A 20227-nucleotide genomic window follows, 5' to 3' on the forward strand; every position below is an offset into this window, starting at 1 on the left:
GGCATTGCATGGCGAGGTATTAAAAATTGTTTTGAGGTAACGCCATTGTGCATCTACTTGCCATGTAGATTTAGTATGTTTTTTTGTGTGTTGACAACAGTATTGTCACAAATCCAAATCACGAAATAGGGGAGGTAATGTTAACAGGTATATAAGGGGCCGTATCTATCTATCTCAAAACTTTGCAACTTTTCTTAATAGTAGGCATTTATTTCGGATAATATTATGACAATCTGTAATATCCCTTATGCGCTGTGAATATCTGTCATAAAGGTCATGGAATGTACAACATGGGTTACTCAAAATAAATGTTACATAAAAAAACGGGTCTATGCATGTGTTGATGATTGATCTGTACGGCCATGGAGGAATAAATTAAATAATTAATTAAATTTGTTCCTCCATGGTACGGCCTACTCCGTTTGCGTGGAAGTTTGTTACAAAAGTTCATCAGTAGACCAAAAACAATCCCCCATCAAGCATTTTCTTCTGATATAGCTGTCAACTTTGAGGAAATAACACTTGAAGACCTGACAAATCAGGAATTGTTAAACAATTATTTTATGTCGATTGCCGCAATCAAAATAAATAATACGGATGTGTTTCATTGACAATAATAATTCTAATGTTGAACGAGTGAGGGCGGTATTCCTACTTAACGGTCGGGTGAAATTCTGCAACTACGGTGGCCTCGAGAAAACAAAAAAATGCTTCCAAAGAAATGTACTGTCTGTCAACAACAGTATTTATTTTCGGCTAATAAATTTTGAAAACTTAAAAAAGGTATCATATCAAAACAAAAGCACAATATAATGCTTTACACTCATTTAGAACCTTTCCTAACTGTGTTTTTCTAGAGTTTCATAAATAGTTCACTTTTGAATCGGTCTCTGCTAAATTACCCACAATTCATCGGATAAAGTACAAGAAAAATGGCGGACGAAGACGAAGAACAATGGTTGTACGGAGGTAAACTTTCACTGAAATCTCTTATTCTGCAATTCGATTTTATTGCATTCTTGCAAGAATCAATGAAGTATTAAATTTGCTGCATTTTTAAGATTTAAATAATTTTATTCGTCGGTGACGATCATAGTTAGACGCCTAGAATGAAGTAATCGTGCACGTGTGAACTGTCTTTTTTACGTTTTGATATGGATGTGGATGGTATTTCCGACACCTACCTGTAGTGATACGTCGTGTGACTGTGTATTGCGTTCGTTTGATGAGGAGTCTGTAATTGACTTTCCCGTTCACTTTGTTGAATGGCTCTGTTATTCTTGAAACTAAACACAATGCAATGTTTAGTCGATGACTAAATAATAAATTGAATCTGGCATGTAAATAAAGATAAACAATCCTTTAGAAAAAGCAAGACGAGAAAAATACAAACAAGTACACTTATTTATTATAAAATAAAATATAAAATAAAATATGAATAGTTTAAATTTAGAAGTTAATTGAATAAATAAACAATAGAGGTAAACAAAGTGAATAAAAAACACTCATAAATATGCCTAAATAGAATTTGAATCCATCATCAGCAACCACTTTTCTTGCATTTTTAAAATTATTTATGCCTTACAACAAAAAAGACATAAATCATAATTGTTACACACAAAAATTTGTGAAATTCTACAGGTTGCAAATTATGATGATTGGAATGGACGATTAGGATTATATTTATATTTCAAAACCCATGCACAATAAATATTTCATAAAATTAATCAATATAAAAATCCTAGCACAAAATACTTAAGATCTATAGAATTATTATTCGGACTCGGAGTAACTCACTCACTGGACCCAATTTTATTTTTTAACAATTGAACATTTCAGATGATTGAAATTCTTTACACCAGATAATATCCAAATAATAAAAAGGCGTAGTTTGGTCCAATAACTCAGGTTAGGGAAATATGCATTTGAAAACTAATTTACTGGGTTTTTTTTCTTTCTGTAAATTCAGATGAGGATGCTGCAGAACCAGAAATGTAAGTACTAGACATCACCCAGTCCTCTACAAGGTTTAAGCCGGGATGTGATAAAAGGGTGTCCAAATAGTGTGCAAATTGTTCACTTTAAAAATACATTTAACTGCAAATTACAGATAAAATAGGCTGTCCAAATTTACAACAGTGTCTGCGGTCCAGTGTGAAATTCAAGCCTTGCTTGTTTCCTTTAGACAGGCCTGGAATTTCACCTTTGAGAAGGCAAGGCCATTTTAATTATGTAAAGGGTACTTCCATTAGAAAATCTGAAAGGCAATAGAAAACTTTGAAGGGGCCAAGACTAGGGCAACAGAGTCCATGGCATCTTTACTAATCGTGTTCAGTGAGTAACTTTCATTCCGTATGTAAAGAAGAAAACAAATCACTTGATGTATTCTTATTGCAGTGAGGATGAAGCTCCAGCCAGTATTCTCTCGGCGGAGGCCGAGCCCTTCGTCAGTCAGACGCCTGAACCAGTAGCAGCTTTGCCGTCATCGGGGATTACCGACGATGGACCCCCAGGGGTAGATGACAGAGAAGAAGGGGAAATGGTAGGTAGAGGAAGTAGTGTCCGAATTCCGAAATCTACTCTGCGGCAGTGCATTAAAAAGCAAGACCCAGTTCCCCCAAAACAAAAATCTACACAACAAAGTAGACCTACATGTTGTTACCGCATGGTGTGACTGTAACCGAACATACATTAATACCTCACCACGCAATGCATCAAAACCTATAACACTTAACTAGCAAGCCGAACTAGGAGAGAGTTTGGACCAGTAACTCGTCCTAACTTAGCACTGGTCCTATCTCTTAGCATTGCCTACGACTAGTCCTAATTTAGGACTACCTTTGTGAAATCCACCACAGTGCCTTTAAGGGAGAATGCTGGGTTGCTATTGTTTAAAGTGCTTTGTATTTACCATTTGGTATTTTCCTACTGCGTTGATTAAGGCAAGAATTTTCTTTTGCTTTTCGTTGAAGGTTGAGGAGGAATCGAGTCGTCCAGCAGAACAAGACAGTGATGACGATGACGATGACAGTGAAGATGACGATGATGTCCAGGTCACAATCGGGGACATTAAGGCCGCCCCGGCCTATGGGTTAGTCGAGTTTCAATATTTGTACCCAGAGCTCAAATTCAGTGGGGGGAGGGGGGGGGGGAGATGGCTGGGGGGGGGGGGGGTGGAAATCTACAAGACCGCAGGATTCGCAGTTTAGAATCTTTAGGATTGTATTTACGTGACCGGATTCAAAATGAAAAGAGACTAGAATGAAAATGAGATCACGGTTTTATCTTCTAAACTGTTTCATTTGAACAAAACACAAAGAGAAAATGTATCTCTTCAGTTTTATGAGTGGTATTTAGCAGGATTGAAAGATAGCTGTGAGACTCAAACTCAACATTTGAACATTGTTCTTTTGAGACAAAGATAGTGAATTGAAAAACCCCAAGACAACCCGTCTTGAATTTATTGGCCCGACACTGAAATAACTGGCCTATTTCAGCGTAAAATTTTAGCCCTAGTATAGAGCAACTTTAATAGAGGTACTGCTTCTTAGCACACATGACTGGGAATATTGATTACAAAGCAAGGCCATTTCAAAATTCATAAAGATATTCATTTCATATTTTATAGGTCATACGGAGGTCCACCGACACACAAAACATCAGCGTACCACAAGACGTCTGCAATGGCACAAGGTATAGTTTCATTCTTCTTTGATGCCAGTCTTCCTTTTTGAATTTATTTTGTTTCAAGATCAAAACAAAAAAATACGTTAAACTTGTCAAATATTTGATGCCATTTTGCATTGTCCCCATTTTAGTGGCGGCTTCGGCACTGCAGAAGGTAGCACCAGTCAAAGGGGTTGACATGGAAGTGGAAGGCACCATTAATGGAGTAGGGGTGTACTCTTTTGATGTGGATGCTGTGATAGACAAGCCATGGAGAAAACCAGGTAAGCTTTCTTTCCATTCACAAGTTTTTACCTTTTGGGGATTTTGATCTGTCCTTATCATGATCTTAAATTTTCAAAAGTCCATACTTGCTAAAAAGGTACAAATTATTACACTTGTTGTTGATACTCTCATTGTTGTTTTGCTTTGAAATCAATAGGTGCCGATTTGACCGATTATTTTAACTATGGTTTCAACGAGGACACCTGGAAGAACTACTGCAATAAACAACACAGTCTAAGAGCAGAATCCGGTGGGAAAAGCTACAGCCACGTAAGTCAAAGTTTGCCTGGAATTACACAAAGTCTTGGAAAGCCTCCCAAAATCCAGGGCCCGATTTCACTGAGCTACTTAAACAGGCAAAAGGTTTTCGGTAACGAGCGACTGATTTAATCCTATGTAAATGTATATACAATAAAACAAGCCAGGTGTTAACATTTTTGAGATGTCACCAAATAGCCGGTGTGGAAGAATAAACCAAAATTGGAACACACAATCTGGGAAACATTTGATGCAGAAACATTTCTCAGATTGAAATGTTTTTGAATTCCTCTCTCTAAAACCACATTCCTTTAAAGGGAATTGTTTCACTAAAAGTTATACATTATCAACACCTGCAGATCTCCCTAACCACATAAGTTTTAATTCATTTTTTGAGTAATTACCAAAGACATACCCTTCCTTTAAGCACAACAAGTTGCTAAGCACAGACAACTGATCATCTCAATGTAAAAAAAGATACATCCAAACTGACAGCAGTACTTATTTTTTGCTTCTTTACCCATTTCTAGAGCCATCATGGTGGTCACGACTCGTCCAACTCCAAAGAAATTAGCACAACAGGTAAGAAAGAGTAACTACACAAGAAACTTGGTAATGCCCTCCCAATACTCAAATTTTAATTTGTTTTTATAAAAACCAATCTCTCTTTCTGACTGTTAGTTTTACAGGCCCCAAATTTGCAAACTTCATCAGCAGCAAAAGCAATGATAATCTAAAGTGGGTTTGTAGGGGTAGGATTTTATGTTCCATAGTGTTCCAACGCCCTCTTTACCTTTGTCAGTCTATGACTGCTACCATAAACATGAGCAAATGGTGGTGATTTTGAACAGTTTTTGTATTCAAACTTCCAGTTTCAAATGATGGTCGGCCGACAATCAATTCAAAATGATACAAAACGATCTGATATTACTGAATACTTTGAAACAATAATGCACTTTCAATCAAGTCAGTTATTTTGGAGCAATTTGAAGTATATTTTGTGGAAGCCTGCAAATGATATAAGCTACTTATAATGTAACTCGTTTTTTTTTTCGGTGACACATATTTATAACTTGGCCAACTGCTCTACATTTACCTCGTTGTCGTACATTGTTATCAGTAGCAAACTTAAAAATAATACAACTTTTTCCAAGCAGCCAAATCAGACATCAAACCAAGCCCAACACGGACTATACGGCGAGAATACCCAAGTCCAATCAACGTGATTGGATCGATAGCGGGTAGACGGCGGGAGAATGAGAGCCATAATCCTCCCCCCATGCAGTCCATCCAAGTAGTCGGCAGTGAATCAAATATGACAAATAATTAGTGAGTATAAACATACATCTAGCAACAGATCTTTGAACAGAGTTTAGCAAGGGTCCCTTGCTCCATTTTGTCATGGTTGCAAATGTCACCTAATGTGAACAAAACAATGGTTTTTGTAATGTCCAAGGTCCCTTGTGAATAGGCTTACTTAAGAAACCTTGTCAAACATTACTAAATTTTGTGCGAGGCCAATAGTTATGACAGAATCTTCAGCTATCGACAGTTTTGACGAAGGACATGCGAAAACAATCTTTGTGTGAAGGGAACCAAAGCTGAGATCAAAATAAGGACAAGTCGCATCAGGAAGTCGTTTTCAAGCAAAGATTTCAGTGTATTTAAAGTGTTTGTAAATTGAACTTATAATTTTGTTCATCATCAGCAGCGGAACATCAGCTCAATCTCCAGCACCAGCCGCCAGCCCCAACCGCCCTCCTCCGGTCCAGAACTACGGCCCACCCCCCGGGCCTCGTGGGCTTCCACCCAACATGAGAGGGCCCCCACCAAACGTTGGTCATCCAGGGGGTAACATGCCCCCCATGGGCCCAAGACCGATGGGTCCTAGGCTAGGGGGTCCACCCCCAAGGGGTCCCCCTCCACCTGGAATGCAGGGACCTGGTGGTCCACCCATGGGGCCGAGAGGACCCATGAATAGAGGGCCAGGGCCCATGGGTCCTGGAGGTCCACCTCCCCATGGAAGGATGCCCCCTCCTCACTCAGGTTGGTGGAAAGTATAATCGACCATTTTCACTCAACCATCTCTCTCTCTCTTAAGTCCATCAGCCGTCCCGTGGTGATCAGAGAATCAAAATCTTTCCTTGAACAACCATAGAGGGACAAACAATAATAATTCTACTTTCCGCCCAGGTAGTAGTTAAAAAGCAGGACAGTTTTTTTCAGAACTGCTTTTCAGAACTGAGAAGTCTCTGGAAAAATCTAAAAATCTTCTCTGGGGTAGTAGAATATATAGCAAGACAGTTCTCTAAAGAGCCAACTCTACATGGCAAGTAGACACAAACATGGCGTTACCGCAAACCAAATATATAATCATAATAATATTACAGCATTTATAAAGCGCTCTTTCCTGTAAACCATTCAAAGGCGCTGGTCTAAAAGAAGCTTAAGTTAAGTTAAAGTATTATCAAAGTGTAGGGAGAGCAAGCATGAACAAGTGTGTTTTAAGTTTCTGCTGGAAGAAAGTGATGCTTTGCGATTGTCTGAGGTCTTCCGGATATGAATTCCAAAGTCTTGGTGTTATGTTGGAAAACATTGCAAGTTATTTTAAGTACTTGTGAAGACACTTATGGCAAGTTGCTCTTTTTTTTCAGGTCCCCCTCCAAGGATGAACATGCCGCCGCCCAACATGTCTGGTCCGCGACCACAGAACTACGGCCCTCCCCCACAGCGATTTGGTGAGTCAACAGAGGATTTTGAAACAAATGATAGCTGAATCAAAAGTATGATTAAATATTGTGCAAGTCTTGAACTTTGCTCTTGAAGCGGCTCAGCAGTTTCCCTCCGGTTAGGGGCACTTCTATGGGGGGAATTTGTATTGGAACTTTGCAAAGGGCACCACAGCAAAAGCACAGGGCACCACGGCAATTGCTGTGGGTTATTTCGAGGCCTTATTGTGTACTGGACAAATTTTGCAATAATGAGTGCTAAAGACACAGAGAAGACTTGTTCATAAATTGTTTTGCATTTCTTCTAGATGGGCCACCACCAAGGCCAAACTTTCAAGGACCTCGAGGCCCGCCTCCGGGACCCGGAGGGCCAATGCCACCTGGCGGACCAGGTCAAAATGGCCCCGGACCAGGGGGCCAGAGATTTCCTCGCCCAGGTGGGCCGCCAATGAACATGCCGCCTCCTAATATGAACATGCCCCCTCCTCAGGGCGGCATGCCTCCACAGCAAGGGGGTATGCCCCCGCCCCAGCAGGTCAACATGCCCCCCCATTCGATGTCCGGGTCAATGCCCCCACCTCAGATGGGACCTGGGGCTGGACCGCCAGGGAGGCCCCCTCCTAACTTTGGAGACAGACCGCCATTTTATGGTAAGTTGTACTAGCCAAGAGACAAATGAGAGAAGACAGGGAAGGAAGTTTCAGTTTAACATGTGTGAGGGAAAACCCAACAAAATTATTCTGGTTGATAAAGCCAAGAACTCTCAAAAAAGCAAACGATATCATTGTACTAGCCAAGAACCCAATAGAGAGAAGACGAGGATGTATAAGTTTGAGATGTGGGAGGAAAACCTCAAAGAATTACTCCAGAGAAACCCATGCAGTGAAGTAGAGACCTAAAAACCAATCCTTGTAGTGCCCCCAGCATGTTTCAAACCAGGGTCTTAGACATAGAAGTCGAGTAAAGATAATAGCAAAGACATTCATTTTGGTTTTACCCATGTACACTGATGTGTGTTAGCACTGTATACTCGGTACTTTTCCAAGTTCTGTGAAAAAAATCACAGGGATAATACTCGGGCGGGATTTGAACCCACAACTAAGACATTGTGAATAGGTCGGGATTTGAACCAGCTACAGATAGCAAGACCTGATAGTAAGACCTATGTTCTGATCTCTTGAATGCAAGCAAATCCATCAACAAGAGGTCCATTTCTTTACAGAGCCTTCTCCACAGAATTATACCAGTGGAAACCCACACAGTCATGTAGAGACTGAAGACCCAATCCACATGTGTGATTTCATGTCCGGGTCCATGCCCCTACCTCGGATGAGGCCGCTTGGAAACTAGTTGTCCCTCCATCTTTACAGAATGTGCTTCTCTTTACAGAACCTCCTCCACAGAACCAACCCTTTACTCCTCAGTACAATCAGTCTATTCCACCTCCTACTCAAGGTCCCCCTCCTTCAGACATGTGGGATAGGGGGCCTGGTAATGCACCAGCGCCCTTCTTCAGGGGACCGAGCCCCGCTGCAAGCGAGAGTGACATCAGCACGTAAGCAAAAATTATTTTGGAGTACGAAAATGGGACAAGTCAGCATTGCAAACGACACTCAGTTTGAAGGCAATAAACCCAACACTCAGTTTTGAAATGAAAACAAATCGGTCAACTGCAGAAATATGTAAAGTTATGAAAGTTGTAAGCAAAGAAGTGTTGTAGTATACAAATTAAGAAGAGAAATTCAATGGTCAGTTTGGGAGGGATATATCCAACACTCAATTTGGAAATGATAAAAATATTGGCCAACTTGGCAAATTGTGCAATTGTGAAACTTCCCTGGGTCCCTGGGTTGACCCCGCTCACTCTGGTGAGCCCCTGACGAGCTTATCGAACGATCACACTCGCCCTATCATGGTGACGGCATGCACCTCAGGTCACTCCCAAGTGACCCACTCCACACTGGGGGCTGACCCGGGTGAGCCCCGTCAAAGCTATTTGAACGTATCGGGGCAGATCGGGGTCGACCCAGGGAAGCTAAATGAACGCACCCACTGTTAAAGATAGGGACAAGTCCTAATCAATGTTATCGACACGCTGGCTTTAGTATTAAGATGCAACTTGTTTACATTACAGAAGCTCAGATGAAGATGATTATCGGCACAGAGAGGTTCGTGATTACCGCCATAGAGAAGAGTAAGTTGTTCAGGGATTCAGAAAAAAAAAGATAATAAATAATTATACTAATAAAACATGATATATATCAATATATATATATTTTGTTATATTATTATATATGCAAGTCGCAAGACACACAAGGCCTGAAGGCCACTTCAAGGTGTGGGCTACAATTATTGTATTCCAGAGGCTGTTGCCACCTACTCCTTGAGCTGAAACAGGGTTACCCCCTTTACAGTCCATATGGATGTAGGCTTGGGTATCATCAATGGTATAATTTGGTTTTTACCCATACACTGTGTATTAGGCACTGTTTACTCATTACTTTCCAGAGTTCTATGAACAAAATCCACAGGCAAATCACTCGCTAAATTCAGAAAGAAGATCACGGTGTTGGGATTTGGGATGAGGGTAAGGAGTGACCTGGTATTTTTTTCTGCAGCTATTTAGCCAAAGCATTCCATAAATTGTTTACAGGGACCAATTTTATTAAGCCTGTAAGCACAAAAACTTGCTAAGCACAGAAAAGTTTTAGTTTGAACAAGCAATGAATATATATCACCCGTTTTTATAACCAGATATGACAGAAGATCACCAGAACGAAGCGTGTCCGAGCGAGAACGCTCTCGTGACCGTGGTGAGAGGGACCGATCACGGACGAGAGACCGGGGAGAGCGGGCCACAGAGCGTTCCACAGAACGTTCCGGGGAGCGAGACAGAGAACGAGACAGACACAGGGATCGAGACCGAGATAGGGGAGATAGAGAGAAGGAACGGAGACATCGAGATCGGGATCGGGAAAAGGACAGAGACCGAGACAGACGAGACAGCAGAGATGGTAAAGAATCTAGAAGGTGAGACGGACAAACAGATCTTCTTTTGATCACAAGGAATACCTTAGATTTTGGAAGAGTGCATTCATTCAGAAAAATCTCACCACAATAAAAGAGAATCAAACCCATGTTAAGTATATTACTTAAAGGCAGGTTACGCAAGACATTGTTAGAAATGACAACCTTTGAAGTAATGTTGTTTAGTCCGAGAATGAAGCCTTTCTCAGTCATCGGAAAGCACACAACTGTAGGCAACAAGGTTTTGGTTTTTTTCTCATTATTTTCTTGCCTCTTCGACGACCAATTGAGCCCAACGTTTCACAGGCTTGTTATTTTAGGCTGATGTTGGGGCAGACCAAGTGAGGATACTGGTCTTTGACAATTACCAAAAGTGTGTACAGCAATGATTTGATATAATACGGGGAAAAGATTAAACAAAGTCTCGGTCTTCCTTTTTTTTGAATGGTAACAGAAGACGACATGACAGTGACGAATCCCACAGAAGCTCCAGACATCGTCACAGCAAACGATCGCGGCGAGACCATGACGAGAAAGAAAGCGACGGGAAGAAGGACGATGATAAATCAGCAGATTCAAACAAAGACGTGGACAGTTCACTGGTTCCAGAATACACATCAGATTAGAAATACATATCAGCTTCACTAGCCCCCCGAATCAGTAGGAACAACAGTTTACTGGTTCCAGAACATAAATCAGATTAGAAATACACACAACAGCTTCACTGGTTCCAGAACATAAATCAGATTATAAATACACAGAAGCTTCACTGGTTCCAGAATATACATCAGATTAGAAATACATAGCAGCTTAACTGGTCCCCCCCAATCAGTGGAAACAACAGTTCACTGGTTCCGAAATATACATCAGATTAGAAATACACACATCGGTTTCACTTGTACCCCAAATTGGCATAGAAGTTTAACTGTTCCCAAAGTAGACGTTACAAATAGATATTGAATATTAATTTTTCTGTTAATGGGGAAAAGAGTAAAAATAAAGACTTGAGGCTGTAGGAATAACATGGGTTTGGGGTTCGTTTCTCTTCCTGTAGGTAAACTAACATATCGCTATAGACCTTTATCATGGTGCAGCCATCTTGACCAAGCTGGAGGCAACATGACAAAGGTCTATATCGTCAGCTCAGGACAATAAGGGCGTTTGTATGATTTTCATAGAATTGCTTTTGCATTTTTTGGAGCTCCTGGTAAAATGAGGTTATTGATCAAGAGTCATCTCCAAAGGAACTGGTATCAAAAAGAAATAACTTTTGGATTTTGATAAACAATTTCAAACTTATGCGTACCTGTCACTTGACATTCTTTTAATTATTACAAGTATGAAATTGCATCAACGACTTTATAGTACTGAGGCGACGATATATCGTCCTAAATCTAGTACATGTATGGTTCTTACAAGAATGGACCTTTATCATGGTTCGGCCATCTTAATTTTCTCCCATTCAATCAATGTAACCAAACTGAGGCTGGAAGGAGAAATAGTCTGGTTCCTTTTTGTACAATGAATAGTAGCATCCGTTACTGTTGTTGGATACAGGGAACATGACCAAGATGGTGGCAGGAAAAAGGTTTATTGAACTGTATGAACTTTCCAGTTCTAGTGTTCATGAGATAACTGGCATTGTTCCCAGTCAAAACATTTAACGGAACATTCCAGGCCCCTTTCTGAGCAGCTGTTTTGAGACTAAAAAGTCAACTACTACTTATCAATTATTCTTTCTGACAAGTCTAGACTTTTCCTTTCACCAAACAGAGCCAAAAGTAAAAGTCAGATAAATTAAGTTAAGCTTCAAGTGTTAATGTGAGATATATTAAGGCAGATGTGTGCCTAAAAGGTAATTTTGTATTGTTTGTTTCAAGTCGAGTTTACAGTTAAATATTACACAAGGTTCATTAAAGATTATTCTAAAAAAAAAAGGCAACTTTGTTTTGGGATTCGCTCTCCTTTGTCAGCCGGTTAGTTCCATTGATTATGAGAAAAGTCAAAGTGAGAATTATTTTTATTTGAAAAAGTAAATTCATTCCAATTTTGTACTTTAAAATGAATGCACCATCACAGCAAAATTGTGGTGGGTCAAAATTCGGCGGTTGAGGTAGAACAATGACTATGTTTTGTTGGTGGTTTTGTACAAGTGCATATTGTCCTCTTTTTTTTATTGAACTATCAAAACAAGCAACAGTGATATGAAGTATTTTCCTTGACATTATTTGAATTTGATTAGTGAGAATTAGTCATTGGGAGGATGGTTACTGGTATCAGTTGTTTTCTTTTTTTGATAATTTCTAATTCAGTTACATCCCTTCATGTTTTTCACTTACATGTAACCAAAGTAACCAATAGCACTCCGCACTAATGCTAAAAATAGAAGCTCAGTACACAGATCTCAGACAACGTGTCAAATTTTAGTAACATACACATGGGTAAATGTCAAAGTTTTTTGTCTACTTGCTTGAACTGAATGTACTACTACTGCAGTCTGTTCTAATGCTATCAATAGTAGCTCATCTGTACACTGATCTCGGGCGTGTCAAACTTTAGTAGCGTACAACACGCGCGTTTGTTTACTTGCTTGAACTGAATGTACTACTACTGCAGTCTGTTCTAATGCTATCAATAGAAGCTCAGCTGTACACTGATCTCGGGCGTGTCAAACTTTAGTAGCGTACAACACGCGCGTTTGTTTACTTGCTTGAACTGAATGTACTACTACTGCAGTCTGTTCTAATGCTATCAATAGAAGCTCAGCTGTACACTGATCTCGGGCGTGTCAAACTTTAGTAACGTACAACACGCGCGTTTGTTTACTTGCTTGAACTGAATGTACTACTACTGCAGTCTGTTCTAATGCTATCAATAGTAGCTCCGCTGTACACTGATCTCGGGCGTGTCAAACTTTAGTAACGTACAACACGCGCGTTTGTTTACTTGCTTGAACTGAATGTACTACACTACTGCGGTCTCCCCACTGCTGTTATCCCAGAGTCAATGTTTGTCCGACAAAGGATATTTTGCGCAAAAGTTACGTCATTAGTGTGGAGTGCTAGAAGACTTGTGTGCACAAGAGACTCGTGCGCACAAAAACTTGTGCGCACATCTATTGAAATTTAGTTTCTAAAATTTACAAGGAGTGAAGTTCTTATTACAAGATTGGAAAGCAGATAAACCTATGGGACTTCTGTACATGTGTAGATTGTAAATACTTCATTTATTTAACGGAGATGAACACTATCGGTAATTGTCTTCTTTTGTAAATTTGACATCATCTTACAATATGAGCTACCTCTTTGTACTGGTGTGGGTTTAAAACCTATAAAACCCTAATCTCTCATTGGCCAGAGACTCTAATAAACCCTCAAATAACTCCAATCTATTTAAATAAATTGTTACATTCTTGGATAGTGGAAGTGTGGGCCTGCAATGTCATATTCTAACAAGTTTGAAAACCTCTTGAATGTAATTTTGGAGATTTTAAACTGTTTTTTTTTAGGGTAAAAGAATATGCCATTCTAGAAATGGCTAGGTTGCTTGGTTACTTTTGTGTTTGGATACTTGTGTGTTTAAGCAGCTCTTTGAATTTCGCCCCGAGCTGTCAATTTGGACTTAAAGGCTGGTAGGGCAAAGTAGTCTGGTCCCCAATTTGGTATAAAAGGAATTAGTGTTCATTATTGCTATTGTGGATGGGGAACTTGACAGAGATGTTAAAAGAAAAATAACGGTCAAAAGCCATGTCTGAATTTAGCCACTTCGCCTATGGCTATGGAAATATGGACAATTAAATGATTCATAAGTTTGTAATATTATTCCATTACAATTCGAATTGATCTGGGTTTGAATAAAGACAAATTGATTAGAGCAGGTTTCGAACCAACGACCTCCGGATTAACATGCCTGAGCTATCCAGCCCCTGTGTTACAGTCTCCATGTTGGTCATTCTGTTTGTTCGGGGTGCCAGTCAAACTTAGCCTTAGAACTTAGTTGGGTGTGCACCATAGAGTTATATATAAGAACTAGAGGGCGCACTGGCCTATATATGCGCCCCGACATGCGTGCAGGCGACCATTTTCTAAGTTGACAAAACAGCCATCTCACAGCGTGTGTTTGTGCGACCATTATGTAAGTTGAACAAACAGCATCGCGTGAGCGTTCAATAAAAAAAACTCAAACGTGTATTTCATATTCAACGCGCGTACAGAATGGCGCGCTTGTCATCTTGCGTTCCCGTCGCGTTTGTGCAAGCAGCATCACCAGTGCGCCCTCTAGTTCTTATATACATGTATAACTCTATGGTGTGCACCCAGGGCATACAAAACATTAGTATGGTTGAACGAACACAAAATTTACACATAATCTACATGGTATTAAAGTGGTCATGGTGGGACAACTTCCCTGAAAATATTTAGCTTTTGAGAAATGAAGCAAAGATGGTGGGACAACTTCCCTGAAAATATTTAGTTTTTGAGAAATGAGTAAAAGAATTAGTCTCATGTTTGAAGAAATTGAAAACATCTTATATTTTTGTGTGTCTCCAATGAATAATTTAGCATAATTTAAAACAGGCTTGTTATTTTATGTTCATGTTGGGTCACATAAAGTGCCGACACTGGTCTTTGACAATTACAAACGTTGGCCATGTGCGTATGATGTTATATTCTCTGTTTAGTTCCTGTCAATATCTCTTTAATTTACTGACATTTTACCAATGGTGTCTAACTCCATTACAGCATTTTGTAAATGCATCATTCTAACTGATGTAGTTTATATAATAAAGGGTACACTGTACCTGGAAATTTGTTTTCTTAGTAAATGGGTCACAAAAGAGACCAAAATGACAGATCTGGTATTTCTGTGCAAATTATTTTTGTTGTTTTCTTTAGACTTTTGTAGATAGAATCTAGTCTTGGTTTGTGACTTTACAATGACTTTTTTGAACAAGCTTGACAAGGTTAAATGTTTGTTCTTTGCAACAGTGACCTACTAAGGTTACATGGCCTAACTTCATGAAGCTTGAAAGTACACACAATTCCTACGCACAGAATATTATTGCTTAGCAGAATCAGGTTACCAGCCCAAATTACATCAAGTTTGCATTGTTGTGGCTGGGGGGGGGGGGACACCCTCTGCATTTGGCACGATTTTGCACATCTGTGGTGGCAATTTCACCATGGTTACCAATGTTGTATCTTCTTTTGATTTAGTTGTGTGTGTTTGGTTAAAAGGCAGTGTGCCCATGGTCAGTGTGCCCAGGTAAAATGTTGGAGGATTTTTAAGTACAGTAATAAAATGTAAATAAAGATGGATGACAAACATTTTAATAAACAATAGCTTCGTAACATTCTTCATGCTGTTCAAAGACTTAGATGTTTAAAGTCTGTCTTTTATGGCCAGACTTGGCTGATTTTAAGTAATTATTTTCTTTAAAAAAAATCCATGGTGGCTTAGTTAACATTGGGAAGGTCTTAATTATAGGTCTGGATCTGGAGAAATATTCTTATTAGAGCCAATCGAGAAGAGAAGACAAGGAAGGAAATTTCAGTTTTAGATGTGTAAAGAAAACCCCAGAGAAATATTCCAGGGAAAACCCACGCAGTCAGGTAGGGACTGAAAACCCAATCCACATAGTGCCCCCAGCGGGATTTGAACCAGGGTCCTAGAGGTGGAAGGTGAGGCAAGGATACACCAACCTGACCTGGTAAATTCAGGACATGCTAGTCTGGGATCAAAGACCATTGCATTGATACTACAGACTATTTTGTTACTACAGACAGTCGTCAGCTCCTATTCCTCTACACTGAAAATAACACTGTGTGGACGAGTGCAAGTCCACATAGCAATTCAAGTCCCTACTATGGACTTCATTTGTTCTCGGGTCCACACTTCAAAAATAACATTAAAACAGTGTTATTTAAAGTGTGGCAGAATCATAGAGTTATATTATAAGAACTAGAGGGCGCACTGGCCTATATACGCAACCCAACATGCTCGCTTGCGGCCATTTTCTAAGTTGACAAAACTGCATTGCACAGCTTGTGTTTGTGCGGCCATTTTGTAAGTTGACAAAACCGCATCACGTAGCGTTAAAAAAACACAAACTCCAACGTGTACTTCATATTCAACGCGCGTACAGAATGCGTGTCTCCTCGCAGTCCCGTCGCGTTTGTGCAAGAAGCATCACCAGTGCGCACTCTAGTTCTTATATATAACGTTATGGGCAGAATACAATTTTCCTAAAGTGTACAGTATAACCTTTAAGAATGTCCACAAGTGACTGCAAGACAGTGCTCATATGCAGTACCTTCTGGAGGACAAAACAAAGAAGAGAAAATGGACTCCATAGGGAAAACTCTAGAGAGACCGGGCTGCTCCACAAGACATTTTGTGTACAAATATGAGAAAAGAACAAAAGGAAAGAACAAAAGAAGTCTCCACATGGATGAACATTTGAAAATGAGTGACATTGGTGTGTGGATGTGTGTAAGTCTACGTAGTGTTTTCAAGTCCCTATATTATGTACGTGGACCTCTTTTGTTCTAAGGTCAACACTTCATATGTAGCCTTAAAACACATTTTTCTGACCAGAACAAATCATCTTCAACAGAGTCTAACTCAGTTCTTGTCTAACAATTTTTATTCATGTGAAAGACAATACAAATACAAACTATATTTTGCAGAATTATATCGGCAAAGATTATCATCTTTTAAATTTTAAGAAGTACATTTTTTCTAGACAAATTCAAATATTTATAAGTGTCTTTTTGGGGAGACAAGTCCCTATAATGAAAATATAACATGGGATCCAATATTAAAGTTGGTGATTTTACACAATCTATTTTATTGATGTTTGTTTATACATCATACCATTACCATAAAGTCTTTAAAACCATACATTATGTCCAAACAAAGCTATCTGTTACACAGTACAAAAATCAGAAAGGTGGGCAACATTATTTGTCAACCCCATGCCTAAATAATGCCCTTCTTGGAAATATGGAAACAGCATAAATACTTAGTACTTTCCCAATGTAAAAACAACAACACATTTCTCAGGTGGTATTTGAACCCAAGATCTTTGCCATTCAAGAGCATGTCTCAAGTTAGCCGCCTATAGCGCATTATAGACCGGTTTAAAGGAACACGTTGCCTTGGATCGGACGAGTTGGTCTATAAAAAGCGTTTGTAACCGTCGCCATTTATGGGAGTCAAAAATTTGACTCCCATAGATGGCCGACCGTGTTACTCGACGAGGTAAAAGGAAAACCGTGCATTTTCAAGGCATGTTTGTGTAGATCATTGTATTCTACTATTACAACATCTTTCTACCAATATGCATTGGATAACAAACACTTTTTAAAGACCAACTCGACCGATCCAAAGGCAATGTGTTCCTTTAAGACCACTTGGTGCAATCCGCCCCAGATGTCTTACCATCGAGATTTCATTATCTTTAATAAGAGTCTGGAGGATATGTGCTTTTGCCCCCCCCCCACCCTCTGCTATAGAATGACCAATTCTAAACTAAATGAAAATAGTGAAAAAGTAGTGTGCAATTAAAGACAGTGGACACTATTGGTAATTGTCAAAGACCAGTCTTCTCACTTGGTGTATCTCAACATATGCATGAAATAACAAACCTGTGAAAATTTGAGCTCAATTGGTCGTCGAAGTTGCGAGATAATAATGAAAGAAAAAACACCCTTGTCACACGAAGTTGTGTGCGTTTAGATGGTTGATTTCGAGGTCTCGAAATCAAATTCGTGAAAAATTACTTCTTTCTCAAAAACTACGTCACTTCAGAGGGAGCCGTTTCTTACAATGTTTTATACTATCAACCTCTCCCCATTACTCGTTACCAAGTAAGGTTTTATGCTGATAATTATTTTGAGATATTACCAATAGTGTCCACTGCCTTTAAATCTCACTATTACAAGGTCTTTCGAACTATTGTTTTCTTGAGTTACACTTAAAGGCAGTGGACACTATTGGTAATTACTCAAATTAATCATTAGCATAAAACCTTACTTTGAAACGAGTAATAGTATAAAACATTGTGAGAAACAGCTCCCTCTGAAGTAACTTCATGTGACAAGGGTGTTTTTTCTTTCATTATTATCTCGCAACTTTGACGACCGATTGAGCTAAAATTTTCACAGGTTTGTTATTTTATACATATGATGAGATACACCAAGTGAGAATACTGGTCTTTGACAATTACCAATAGTGTCCAGAGTCTTTAAACCCCATAGTGGCATAACTACACAATAAAATAAATGTGGGTGTAGTACAAGTACATGGCAATACTGGGATGGCTGAACCAGCAGCCATCTGGTTCCCTCTTACCCATATACACCCAATCACACTTACTCTAAATAAATAAACAAGGCACCAGGCTTATTTCCTCATTTCGTTTGGGCCACATTGCTTCGCAAGAAATCAAAATGGCCGCAACCTAAGCACCAATAACATTTCTTCTGGGCAAATGAAATGTAAAATTTGACTGAGAACATACATGAAGTTAAGTTTGTTTTTTTGTCCAGCTCTTTATAGTTCTATTATTATTCATACACCAGTTGCATCAAACCACACATACTCCTCATTTTTATAATAATAATAATAGTAATATCGAAGTCTTATATAGCTCACGTATCTACCAAACAAGGTACTCAAGGCGCTGAGTAAATACAAACTTTCAGAAAGATAAATTATTGCAGTGATGAATTCTGACACCCAATTAGTTAGCACCTTATAAGGGTTTACAAGGTGCTACGGCGCATACAGGAGCTACAGCCAGGAAGACCGGGGCGAACCCCTTCTCTTTTTGATAAGCGCACTGGGTTCTTTTACATGCGTTTCGCAACACATGGGGACCAACGGCTTTAAGTCCCATCCGAAGGACGAAGCAATGGTTAAGTGTCTTGCTAAAGGACACAAGTGTCACGGCTGGGGATTCGAACCCACACTCTACTGATCGGAAACACCAGAGTTTGAATTCGGTGCTCTTAACCGCTCGGCCACGACACTTCATTTTTCTACATGGTAATACCACAAATATCTTCTTATATTTATACTATTTGTTAAAACAAAGTACTTTTTGAAGAGGAGTTCCAAGGTGCAAATCTGTTTTGCGATACACTCCTTTTTTCAAATAGTAAAGAAATTCAAAAAGTGGGAAAATAACGTCTCTAACCTCGCGTTAAAATGGTATAGAAATGCCATAAATTTGATATGAGAGAAATTTGAAACATTAAATTGACAACAAATTGTGTCTGTAATTTCCAAGAGGAATTTTTGTGTCAGCCCAAACGCCAAATTCAATGCCTTTTTTTATTGAAAATGAGTGCATCACAAAGCTGATTTCAGAAACTCGCTTTACATTATTACAAGTCTGGCAAGTAAAGGATTTTTTAAATCGTGTTAACTGGATCCCATCCTGGTTTTCAAACCAGCAAACCCTACAAATGAAATATGAAAAGGTCCTCACATTATTAACAAGGTCTTGTTACAACCTCGTTCCCAGAGGTGACCGATCTCGCAGCGCCATTTTTTTCCCAGCGAGCCTTGCTCGATCATAACCCCTGGAATTTGCATATTTAAATGTGCTATATGCTAGCACATTTAAATGAGCGTATATATTTAAAGGCAGTGGACACTAATGGTAATTACTCAAGATAATTATTGGCATAGAACCTTTCTTGGTGACGAGTAATGGGGAGAGGTTGATGGCATAAAACATTGTGAGAATAATTTTCCACGAATTTGATTTCGAGACCTCAGATTTAGAACTTGAGGTCTTGAAATCAACCATCTAAACGCACACAACTTCGTGTGACAAGGGTGTTTTTTCTTTCATTATTATCTCGCAACTTCGACGACCGATTGAGCTCAAATTTTCACAGGTTTGTTATTTTATGTATATGTTGAGATACACCAAGTGAGAAGACTGGTCTTTGACAATAACCAATAGTGTCCACTGCATTTGCGAGTTAGATTTGAATAATGTCTGGTGCAATAAAGTCATTGATATAAAGTCACAAGTGACTGCTTAAATTTTAATTCCTTCGGCTAGAGACAATTTGTATGTCACATGATTTGGGGCAAGCATTTTGCTATCGAATCACATACTTTTCAACTATTTATCAATCACACACACTAATGTATAAAATTTACTGGGCAAGGTGGAAGATTTGGTTTGGAAGTTACAACATACTACATGGGTATAATAACCAGAGTTAATATTCTTTATCCCT

At 39.3% G+C, this 20227-nt stretch overlaps 1 protein-coding gene across 2 annotated transcripts; it reads left to right on the forward strand.

Moving 5' to 3' along the window:
• Positions 1–814: 814 nt before the first annotated feature.
• Positions 815–11124, forward strand: LOC117293590 (pre-mRNA 3'-end-processing factor FIP1-like). Of its 2 annotated transcripts, none has more exons than XM_033775948.1 (16): positions 815–969; positions 1970–1994; positions 2398–2542; positions 2973–3091; positions 3629–3693; positions 3819–3950; positions 4109–4221; positions 4740–4791; positions 5367–5538; positions 5918–6255; positions 6864–6947; positions 7247–7588; positions 8328–8493; positions 9073–9132; positions 9693–9968; positions 10420–11124. In XM_033775948.1, the coding sequence occupies exons 1-16, from the start codon at positions 933–935 to the stop codon at positions 10589–10591; spliced, it is 2298 nt and encodes a 765-aa protein (XP_033631839.1). In that variant the 5' UTR covers positions 815–932; the 3' UTR covers positions 10592–11124. The 2 variants fall into 2 exon arrangements, with proteins under 2 accessions (XP_033631839.1, XP_033631840.1); XM_033775949.1 differs by having other exon boundaries at positions 5921–6255.
• Positions 11125–20227: the final 9103 nt, after the last annotated feature.

This window comes from Asterias rubens, chromosome 8 (genome assembly GCF_902459465.1).
Source record: "Asterias rubens chromosome 8, eAstRub1.3, whole genome shotgun sequence".
In the NCBI taxonomy this organism is placed as follows: Eukaryota; Metazoa; Echinodermata; class Asteroidea; order Forcipulatida; family Asteriidae; genus Asterias; species Asterias rubens.

What these genes read in the sequence shown, in the direction of transcription:
- LOC117293590 (XM_033775948.1), top strand. Translation starts at nt 933, where the DNA reads ATGGCGGACGAAGACGAAGAACAATGGTTGTACGGAG. An exon ending in AGACAGACCGCCATTTTATG is followed by an intron (nt 7,589 to 8,327) that starts GTAAGTTGTACT and finishes TTCTCTTTACAG; the next exon opens with AACCTCCTCCACAGAACCAA. An exon ending in AGCGAGAGTGACATCAGCAC is followed by an intron (nt 8,494 to 9,072) that starts GTAAGCAAAAAT and finishes TTTACATTACAG; the next exon opens with AAGCTCAGATGAAGATGATT.